This window comes from Hypanus sabinus, unplaced genomic scaffold (genome assembly GCF_030144855.1).
Source record: "Hypanus sabinus isolate sHypSab1 unplaced genomic scaffold, sHypSab1.hap1 scaffold_343, whole genome shotgun sequence".
In the NCBI taxonomy this organism is placed as follows: domain Eukaryota; kingdom Metazoa; phylum Chordata; class Chondrichthyes; order Myliobatiformes; family Dasyatidae; genus Hypanus; species Hypanus sabinus.
Genome location: NW_026781246.1, coordinates 464365 through 475810, shown reverse-complemented (window position 1 = coordinate 475810; position 11446 = coordinate 464365). Strand labels below are relative to the sequence as shown.

Genomic DNA, 11446 nt, shown 5'->3' with positions numbered 1-11446 from the left:
TTAGTCAATCAGGAAAAGGAAAAGTCTGTAAAGCTCAGGAAGGTCGAATCAAGCAGAGCCGTCGAGAATATGTGTGAGGTCCTTAATGAGTAACTCACATCAGTATTTACCAAGGAGAAAGCCAAGGAGGATAGGGAGATCAGTGTGGAGAGTACAAGTATACACAGGCATTTTGAAGTAAGGGAGGAGACAGTGTTGGGTCTCTTGGAGTGCATTAAGGCGTATAAGTCTCCAGGCCCTGATGGGATATACCACACGTTACAGAGAGAGGCAAGTGAAGAGATTGCTGGGGCCTTGATCAATATGCTTGTGACCAGCCGAGCCACAAGCAAAATCCGGGAGAACCTCATATTGATCCGTCATTCAAGACGTGATCCAGGGAATAATCCTGATGAACATTGAAACTGCCGAGATACAGTCGGCTATGAACCAAGTGCTGATCAATGGGACCAGTGTAGACAGTGAGTGGATGGTCAGAACAGGTAAGGCCGGCCAAAGGCTGTTCCCGTGCTGTGTGACCCTCCACTCCGAACACGCTGAATTAAAGATGGTGGCACCACAAGGCATTGATTTCAAAACTTCACACCCCTCTCCAATTTGAAATAAACCATACTGAACCCCTTTGTCACCACTGCAAATATCTGTTTCTGCCAAGGTAATATACAGTTCGGACACTTCAGCTAAACAACTGGCAATTGATGAAGTTCCTGTGTCTACTTCGATTAATGTTGCTTCCTTACAGCAAAACTAACCCTCTCGCTGGGTCAGAATCAGTGATTAAACCTGTCCCAAACACTATGATTTCACCTGCACATTACTTGCAAATTGTAACTTGAACCATTTCACTGAAGGTCTGATGGAGACACAACCCCTGCCCTCAACACATGTGATCACATCTCCCCTGCTTCTGTCATTTCCAATTCCCTCAGATGGTTTTCCGATTCACCCTGAAGGTTATGGTACATTCAACTCGTTCTCAGAGCTGACAAACCGTGTCTTCCCACTGCCTCTTCCACCTCTTTCATCCACCTCCAGGGAAGCTGCATTTCCGTAAGACCATAAGACCTCCTTCCAATCGGGCAGTGATTTATCAATGCTGGAATCTTTCCTGTAATACCATGGGCTCCTAGCTTGTTAAGCAGCCTCAAGTGTGGCTTCTTGTCACAGGCCTTTCGACAAATCCAATACCCAACATCAACGTAGTCACCTCTCTCTGTCCTACTTGTTCTTTCTTCAAATAAAAATAGCCGAACATCCTGCTACTAATTCAATAAGCCAGCAACAACCTCCGACAAATAAGAGACCCCGTGAATTTAATGTTTCGAGTTTTTCCATCGTTCACTGATTGAAAACGATTGATGTATGTGCAAAGTAAATGCGATGTCAGGCAAATTCAGCAGCGGGAAATGGTCTCAAATGCAAATGATGGCGCTGCGATCCTGCAATTTGCTTCCAGTAAGTGGTAAATACACTGAAGGAGAAGGGCATCCATATCTCGCTGTCAACTTTGACCGGTTGTTATCTCTGGGAGACGCAATCTCACCACAGTCTCTCCCCATTGCTCATTACCCGAAGTTTACAACTCCGGACAACTGTTAAAGATGGCTTTTAAATTGGCCAACTTAAAATCAGTGCAAGCCCAGGCTAAGGGGGCACAATTAAATCTGTAGAAATGGGAATGTCCGCTGATCAAAAGAGAACATTATTCCAAATGCATAATATTTCATCAGAGTTGAGAGCGCCCTTGCTTCTGCTCACTCTGTGCAATAAACCCACAGCGATCTTTGCCCTGAGCTATCGCTGGAGTTTATAATCTGACAATAAACTGGTCCCAAGTTGAGCAATAAATCAAAGCGACGGCACCAGCCGAACGGAACCAGGATGCGGGTTATGATTCCTCTCTGGAGGTGGTAAAATGTCGCGCACTGAAGTATTAATTCTAGTTCGGACCACAGGTTTGAAAGACTCATTCAAGCAAGGTGAGTCTTTGTGTGGTTTAACACAAGCGTTGTGGAACAGGGTGTGACGTTACATGCTGAATAGACTGAAGTTCAGGTTTATGAGCGTGTTATCAACTGAACATTGCTCAGGGTGTGTTCACTTACTGTTAGGGACATAAAATTCAGATACTCGGATTCACTGAAACCAGACCTAGGAGTCCTGCATCAGGTAGGAACATGAACTGTTTTCGGGAATGTTATGGTGTTTTAATAATCCTACTTGTAACGGCAGTACTTCTAATATTTCTACCATATCGATATTACCATTGAAATCGCGCGGCTTTACGGATCTGCGAGCTCGATTATTCTGCATGTGTTTTTTCAGCGAAGACGAGGTAGATCTGACGGTGATACTTATATTAACAAATAATGTGATAATTCTTACTGGCCGTAGACCAAAATAGCAAATTCTACACTCAATGGGCGCTTTACTATGTACCTACTGTACCTAATAATGTGGCCACTGAGTGCATGTCCGGGAGCATCTGCTGCTGTTACCAGGCCGCTTCAATGCTGACCTCTACTCTGTGTTCGCTGGAACTCGATAAATACGGGAAGTTGATTGTATTCGCTGTCATTTAGATGAATGTGAGGAGATTTTATCCGCTGGTGGTTTCATAAATGAATTAAGCTGATGCTGGAGACATCGAACATCACCTGGATTCCGAACAGGAATGTGGGGAACATGTTTGCTGCTCTAAGGGGAAACTGTTTTTTATCCACTGAGGTGGAACTAGTGTCTCTTTTCCTCAAAGGGAAAGAGAAGAAGAGTTTTCTGTCAATGTGGTTCATTCGGCAGTGCACAGATCCTTGACAGGCAACGGAGTGAAGTGTTGCAGCCGGTCGCAGGGACGTGTCACTGAGATCACGGTCCAGTGTGATCATAGAGAATGGCGGAACAGGACTGAGGGGACGAATGTCCTGTTACTACATCAATAGACCAGAAGCACATTCTGACAAATAAGAGACCCCGTGTATTTAACATTTGATGTTTTTCCTTCGATCTCAGACGAGGAACGGTAGATGTATTTGTAAAATAAGTGCAATGACTGCCAAGTTGGCCAGCGGGATATGATCATAATTTCATATGATTCTACTTTGCCATGGTAACTTGTTTCCAGTAAGCGAGCAATAAACTGAAGGGGAATGGCATTCCTATCTCGCTGTTGACTTTGACCGGTTGTTTTCTCTGGGAGATGGTTATCTCGGTACAGTTGCTCCACAATCGGCCCATTATTGTAATGGACCAACTGCGGACCTCTGTTAAAACTGGTTCTTTCTGAACAGGCTGACCTTCAAGTCAGCTCCAGGCAGCTGGGGCAGACTTAGGGAATGCCCAGTGTTCAAAAGGAAATATATATATATATAAATGACTCCAAATGCATAATATTTTACAATCGCCCTTCCTTCTGCTCTCTCTGTGCAATAAACCCAGAGCGACCTTTGTCCTGAGCTGTACCTGGAGTTTATAATCCGGCAATAAACTGCTCCCAAGGCGAACAATAAATCAAAGGGACGACACCAACAGAACCGAACCAGGATACGGGTAGTGCTCCCTCCCTGGAGCAGGTCAAATTTTCGAGAGGAAGGTAATCATAGCATCGGGCAGCGAATTCGCACTTTTGGCTCGAACCACATGTTAGAAACGCGTTTTTGCGTTTTTCACGGCAAGCGTTGTGGAGCGAGGTGCGGTGTTACGTGCTGAATAGACTGAAGTTCAGGTTTATGAGCGTGTTATCAACTGAACATTGCTCAGGGTGTGTTCACTTACTGTTCGAGCCAATAAAATTCAGATGCTCGGATTCACTTAAACCAGACTCAGGAGTCCAGCACCAGGTAAGAACAGAGACTGTACTGGGCTGTGTTATGGTGTTTCAATAAGCCCACTTGTCACGGCAAGTATTTCTAGCTTTTCTACCGTATCAATGCTATCAGTTCCTGTTCCAGCGGAAGCTGAAACAGGTGAAGATAGATGAGGTTATTGTTATGAGGTGGAACTGGTTTCAAAGGAAATGAGAAGCAGGGTTTTGTTTTTTCAATGTTGTAAATTCCACAGGGCACAGGTTCTGGACAGGTAAGGGAGTGAAGTGTTGCAGGCCGTCGCAGGGACGTGTCTCTGAGTTCTTAGTCCAGCTGTGATCATAGAGAATGGCGGAACAGGACTAAGGGAGTGAATGTCCTGTTACTAATTCCACACCCTATGTGGTGTAACTTGTGTGCGTTTGGAATTCTCTTCCTCAAAGGAAACGAGAAGCAGGGATTATTTCCAGCGAGTTTAATTCCACAGAGGAGAGATTGTTGACAGGCAAGGGAGAGAGATTCGTATTAATGAGCTGGTATAGAGTTGTACCTAACAAAGAAGCCATTTAGTGCATTTCCCATTTATGCAAACCCTCACCCATCTCGAATATGAACACGGATGAGGTCTGGGCCTGATTGTTGATGATTTGCATGTTTGTAACAACAGGTTGTCGCTGGCAAGGCAGTGGACAAAACACTGTTATAAGGTAGGGATAATCTGGAGAGAGAGACCCGTCACTGTTCCCTCTAATCTGCGCGTCTGCATAACCAAAATGCTCCCACGAACGGAGCCTTTGTTGCAGCGCAGATGGAATTAAACACTGTCGTATAAATGTTTATGAAACTTGAACGTTTTTCTTTGTTGCGCTGCATTTTTATCCTGTCGTTTAATTAGTAATTAAAATTAAAAGAATTGTTTTTCTCTTGTCTGTCTTCATCCTAAAATATTCATAGATGCATTTTACAAAAGTGGACACATCAACGATGTTGCGCTTTTTTCAGGCTGTGTGAAAATTCCCGGCTCAGAGCAATGGTTGATCCACGCAGCGGCAAAAATAGTAATTAGAGGGAACATTGGGGACGAAGCACGTTGCATTCTATACATATTAATCACGATTGAATATGGTACATTATCGTGCTTCCTGTTATAGAGGCGATGTTATAAGTCAATAGAGTGGACAAAACAGTTTCACCGGGAGCCTCTCTGCTATCCAGGAAATAGTAATGAATAACGCAAGAAAAATTAATAATAATTTCGCCTTGTCCGTGGGAGCGTACAGTGAGGCAATGATGCTCAGGTGCATAACAATATAGAACTAATTCTGAGCAGCGAATAACTAGACGGTCCATTTACTATAAATTCAAGAGCTTTTCGTTTTCGTTTCTCTAAAGATTCACTATTAATGCCCCGGTAATCACTTTTACTACCTTTTCAGAACACTGTGTGCAGTACCACCCCCTTTATAGGTATGAGCCAGGATGAGATCTGGGCCAAATTGCGCAATTAGGTGTTCAGCATATCACGCATCATCCTGGATAATCCCAGTTCTGACAGTGGGTCTTCCACAGTGTCTTTTTCCACAGATGCAATCTGCTGTACCGAGTTTCCAGCAATTTATAAGAGGACGTAGGAATATGGCATTGGGGCGAAAAAAAAATCAACCATGATTGAATGATGGAGGAGACTCGATGGACTGAATCACTTCATTCTGCTCTGATATCTTATCATGACTGAATGATGAGTCCTTCTTATCCCGTAACAGGATTTGTGACTTGTGAGGGACAATTACAAATTTGTTCCATGCGATTATTTTATTTGTCTTCAGCGTTTAAATAGCAGAGAGATTCGCTTTTGAAAAAAATGAGCAGAAATATTTTTTTCTCCTTTGTATTGTTAATGTGCTTCATTATCTCTCTGGTTAAAGTTAGACCTGCGGTGAGAGATTTATTGGAAGAACAGCCCACAGCTGGAAAGAAGCCACGACTGAGAACGAGGGAACAGCGACAAGTGAACCAGCCAGAGGACTGAGAGTACCAACTGAAGAGAAACCTCTGACTCAGAGTTTCCATTGATTCAGTCAGGAGAAAGTTTGGTGAGTCTCATTCACTCGAACACTGGTCCTGTAAACATTACAGACCTTTACAAAGGAAGGTAAAAGTAGGTGGAATGCCTCTGTCAGAACAAGTTGCAATCACTCCAGGTCCAGTAATGTGCTTTCAGAAGCCCAGCTCTTTACAGTCACTCACATTCTCTGAGTGTTTGCTCATTTGAAGGTGCTGCATCATCTGAAGAAGCTTTTGGTTAGTTCTGATGTTTCCTTGTTACGTTATAATCAGCTTAAAATGCGTTGACAATTTCCTCCCTTTATAAGAAGCCCCAACTGTGTCATGTTGTAGTGATTGTAGAAATGTGGAATTACCATGAACTGCAGCAACATGCCCTTGATCCCATTGGCTATTGCAATCTGCAGTGATATACTTACCCTCGAATATATCGTCGCGTCGGCCTCTGCAGAGAACAGACCATATATAAAGCAAAATATCCCAACACTGCATTTTATTCAGCCCTAACTAGCACATGACAACCCATAATTTACATTGACATACCTTGGCCTCATCAAGTACTTTTCTGCTAATTACATTGTCAGAACCTGTGAACAGAGTTGGAAATTCAAAGTTATGTTCCCATGGATGTTGTGCATGGGACTTCAGCAAAGCCTTTGACAAAGTGTCACATGGCAGCTTGGTCTCGTTGAACAGGTCCCATGATGTCCGGAGAGAGCAAATTGGATTTATTCAAAATTAGCTTCAAGGTAGCAAGCAAAAAGTGCTGGGTGAAGGTTTCTCCTCGCAATGGAGGCGAGTAATTAGCGGTGTGCGGTGGGGCTACAAGTTGGGACCTTTGATATTCGTTATTTTATAGCAATGATTTGGATGCGGTTGCACAAGGATTACTTGAGAGGTAATTTCGCAGAATGCACAACATTAGCAGTTGCTGTTCAAAGAGAAGATTATCGTAGTATCTAGGGGATCTAAATGGACAGGGGCTGGTAAAGAGATTGCAAACCCAATCTGATCAGCAGCGGATTCATGCAGATGCTGGGGATCATGTGGAGGGAACAGCCAGAGGAAGTGGATGAGGCAGGTGCAGTTCCATAATTCAAAAAGCAGTTGGGGTGTGTAGATGGAGTGAAGAGGCCAGGAGGGAGATGGCGCCATCACAGGAAATTGTGACCATCTCAGTGGGCACTGTGGTTGGCATTGTCTCGTTGGGCCGAACGCTCTGAATTTGGACTTTATTGCTCTGTGACTGTGTCAGCAGATGCGCCAGGTATCAGTGGACAGATATGTTGTGGAAGTGGTTAGTAACAAGGAAGGTTTGGTCCCAATGCCAAATACTACAGGGGATGGAAATACTGTCATATTTGCAAAGTAGTCGTACTCTCTGACTCACAGTCTGCTTGTTGTGAAATTTAGAGAATCACCACCAGGTGGAGCTGTCCTGCAGAGCGACCGAAGTGTGAACAAGACGACGACAATCAACAATCGTCAGTCAGAATCAGAATGGACGAAGGTATGATCACAGGGATCTTTGAATTAAACTTTTATCACGTTTGTACACAATAGTTCAGATGGAAAAAAAAAACTGACAGAGGTGTTAACAGTACATAGAAAGCAGTGTCATTTATCCCACTGGTAAAGCGGCCTTGAGTAATTGATCAACCCAACAGTTCCAGCGCAGGGACCTGACACCAGTAATGATCGAATCACTCCGCTCATCATACAAAGCTTCAGCTGAGTGAAAGGAGCAGGGACTCCTGAATCAGGTGGTCGTGAGTGAAACACAGACAGGAATGTGACAGCGATCTTGTGGTTTATGTAAATGTTCAGGGTCAGGGTCCATTTCACCTCCAGACAGGCCTTGATATGTAAGACATCTTCAACTTTCATTTATAAAATTCAGAAGCAGATGATAGGAACATTTCCGGGATTTCCGAGATTCTATGATAACACAGCATTTCAGGTTTTGGAAGGAAAGCTACCAACTCCGCCTTGGTTTTTCTTGCCTGCTACGCAAAGGAGGAGGGGTGTCACCGAAATCTGTTTTCTGTAGCGGAGCGGAGATCATTGCCGGTGCTGGGAATGGCTGAGGATCAGGAGGCAGCTCATTGTAGATACATTTGTGATCTGCTTCGGAGTTTTAACACCCCAGTGAATGTCTGGGCTGTGGAGAAATGGTAAACCTGAGTTTCTAAGTATTTCCCTCTTGATGCGATCTTCTACCTGAGTTTAAATTCCCAGGATCTTGGCTAGGAAATCCGGCATAACCAATGACCAAATGTCTCTGTGACCTGCAGACATTGTGATTGTGCTCAAATCTGTGATTCCAGCTGGAATAAAAACGATGCTCCAGCCTGGAAACGGGTCCTTCGGCCCATATAATTCATGCTGATCTAAATTTCCCATTTTCCTGCAGTTTGCCGAAACTTCCCTCGTAAACTTCCACTCCCCTTTTTCCTGCCCACTTGCTCTCCATTTTGTAATTTTATTTGTGATTGTGGCCTCTTCCGGATGAATGTAATTGATACCCATCAGCTACCACGTGAAAAAGTGCCCCTTTGGTCCCTTTAACTCTCTGTCCTCGAGTCTCAGACTCCCCTACGCGGGGAAAAAGACTGTGACCATCTACCCTATCTGCACCCCTTATTACTGTATGTGTGTGTGTGTGTGTAAGATCACCCTTCAAGCTCCTGAGCTCCAGGGCAAGCTGTCCCAGCCCAACCATATGACACAAAAAACAACACCCTAGCCCAGTACTTTCCACTTCACACTTTCCAGCTTCATCACCTCCATCCTATAGATTAGCAACTGCAACTACACACAAAGCTCTATAACCAAGACTTTGCCAATGACATGCCTAGTTGTTACATGATGATCAGCAGGTAGGGGAGAAGATGGCAACCAGGGGAGAGGACAGCATAGATCGCAAGGGAATGTTCAGCCTGCGACCCGGGGACAGGACAACGTGTATCTCAAGGGAATGGTCAGTCAGTGACCAAGGGGACTCCAGTCCCCTTGTCCAGTCTCCAGCTCCTCGTGTGACAAAGCAACTGGAGAATGTGTGATCCAGCAGACTGGACCATGTGTAATCCTGTTGCTGGTCTTTGTGTGACACAGACTACTGGACAGTTAGTGACCGAGGGAGATTTTAGCTTGTGGAAGATAACCACAGTGATATTTCCCAGTATCACCGGACATCGGTGCATTATGATCCCGTGGTCATCCGTGTGTTCAACTGCTGTGATTAGTATTACTGTGCCGATCGTGCTATTTTACTGGGAGTAAATGTGTCCGGTCACCGGCTTATCGGGATGATCACCTGACAAGATGTACGGTTCACATTCGGGGAAATGTGTGCGCCAGGATGGAGAGAGTAACTCCGGGAAGCGAATATTACCAACAGTCCCAACTTTTATGCCCATCCAAATTTAAATATGTGAATGGGTCGTATGGGGGATAGACTGGCTTATATTAAATTTGGTCCTTCTATTACGTAATGCCTGGAACATTGTTGGGTGGGCTTTAAGGCAAGTGTTAGATTCAAGTCAAGTCAAGTCACTTTTATATTGCCATTTCAACCATAACTGCTGATACAGTACATAGTGAAAATGAGTCGTTTTTCAGGACCATGGTGTTAGATGACATATTACACAAACTAGACTGAACTACGTAAAAAAAACACACCAGAGGAAAAGAAAAAAAAACACACAACAACTACACTAAACTACACACCTATCTAGGACTGCATAAAGTGCACAAAACAGTGCAGACATTACAATAAATTATATACGTGACAATAGGGCAGTAAGGTGTCATGCCAGGCTCTGGGTATTGAGGAGTCTGATAGCTTGGGGGAAGCAACTGTTATTTGGTCTGGCCGTGAGACGCCCAATGCTTCGGTGCATTTTCTCAGATGGCAGGAGGGAGAAGAGATTGTATGAGGGGTGCATGGATCCTTTATAATGCTGCTGGCTTTACGGATGCAGCGTGTGGTGTAAATGTCCGTAATGGTGGGAAGAGAGACCCTGATGATTTTCTCAGCTGTCCTCACTATACGCTGCAGGGTCTTGCGATCGGAGACGGTGCAATTTCCGAACCAGGCAGTGGTGCAGCTGCTCAGGATGCTCTCAATACAACCCCTGTAGAATGTGATGAAGATGGGGTGTGTGTAGGAGATGGACTTTCCTCAGCCTTCGCAGAAAGTAGAGACGCTGCTGGGCTTTCTTTGCTATGGAGCTGGTGTTGAGGGACCAGGTGAGATTCTCCGCCAGGTGAACACCAAGACATTTGTTGCTCTTACTGAGGAGCCGCCGATGTTCAGCGGGGAGTGGTCGCTCCGTGCCCTCCTGAAGTCAACAACCATCTCTTTTGTTTTGTTCACATTGAGAGACAGTTTGCTGGCTCTGCACCAGTCCGTTAGCTGCTGCACCTCCTCTCTGTAAGCTGACTCGTCGTTCTTGCTGTGTGTTGCAGCACAGTCGTGGGTCAGCAGAGTGAACAGCAGTGGTCTGTGCACACAGCCGTTGGGGGAATCCGTGCTCAGTGTGATGGTGTTGGAGATGGAGAATTAATTCAGTTTTGTATCTGTTGGCAGGTTCAAGACATGTTTTTTGTTTTTTTGAGTTGGGTGAGAGCGGTGGAGACGAGGGGTATCTGAGTTCAAGCCTACATTTTCCTTTTTATATTCACAGAGCCAGAGTTTACAATCTCCGACCTCCTGGCACAGGGGGAGGAATATCGACTGTACCAACTGACAAAGTTCTACAGGGACAGACTCATACAAGCAATTGAAGAAAAGGTTGAGAGACTGGGTTGGATGTTGACAAAGGAGGGACATTTCAGTAGAGACGAAAATGAGGTGAGTGTAGTTCGTGTATTGTCACTGATCTGCTGGTATCAGAGGGAATAGTGATCAACATTAATCTCCTGCATGTTTTAGGAGATCAACCTGGGAATGGAGACTTTGATCTCTGACTTGTCTCTCGCAGATCTGGTTTCAGTTTTTAAGGTGGGGAGCACTGGGAACTGCAGGTTTAGCATCACCTTTTCCTGTATCACCTGCTGTATTTATCAGTGTGAGGTAAGAGCAGTGGCTGCATATCTGGACTTCCAAAAGGCATTCGGTCTGAAACTAATTTCAGATCTTGGCTGAAACGTCGGGTAGCTTCACCTCATCTCATTAATCCAGGATGAGCATTAAACTGTCAATTGGGCCAACCGGCTTCACTGTGGTACCTGAGGGAGGGAAACCAGCTAACCACAGCTTGTCTTGGCTCCGTGAGTTCCCAAACAATGTGTGGCTGACTTGTCATAGTCACAGCAAAGTACAGTACAGAAACAGGCCTTTTGGCCCATCTATTCCATGCCAGACTACAGAATCTACTAATTCCCATTGACCTGCACCGGGCCATGGCGCTCTATACGCTCATTTCGCAAGCATCAATTCAGAATTCTCTTAACCACTTGCACTACTTGCCCTGCTAGCTAGTTTTGCAATCTCATCACCCTCTAAGTAAACCGGTTTCACCTTTGTACCCTTTGAACTTTTCACTTTTCAACGTTTTAGTGATAACCTCTTGTTGTAG

The 11446-nt window shown here is 44.7% G+C and overlaps 2 protein-coding genes across 2 annotated transcripts in view; both read left to right on the top strand.

The window, feature by feature from the left end:
• The first annotated feature begins 1915 nt into the window (after positions 1-1915).
• Positions 1916-11446, top strand: part of LOC132388543 (uncharacterized) — a 40668-nt gene continuing 31137 nt past the window's right edge. The window contains exons 1-2 of the mRNA XM_059960906.1: positions 1916-1979; positions 10553-10719. Of these exons, the coding sequence (XP_059816889.1) occupies positions 1916-1979; positions 10553-10719 (231 nt within the window). The remainder of the gene's footprint in view (positions 1980-10552; positions 10720-11446) is intronic.
• Positions 5804-11446, top strand: part of LOC132388545 (NACHT, LRR and PYD domains-containing protein 12-like) — a 318834-nt gene continuing 313191 nt past the window's right edge. The window contains exon 1 of the mRNA XM_059960918.1: positions 5804-5893. The gene's annotated coding sequence lies outside the window, so the exon portion shown is untranslated. The remainder of the gene's footprint in view (positions 5894-11446) is intronic.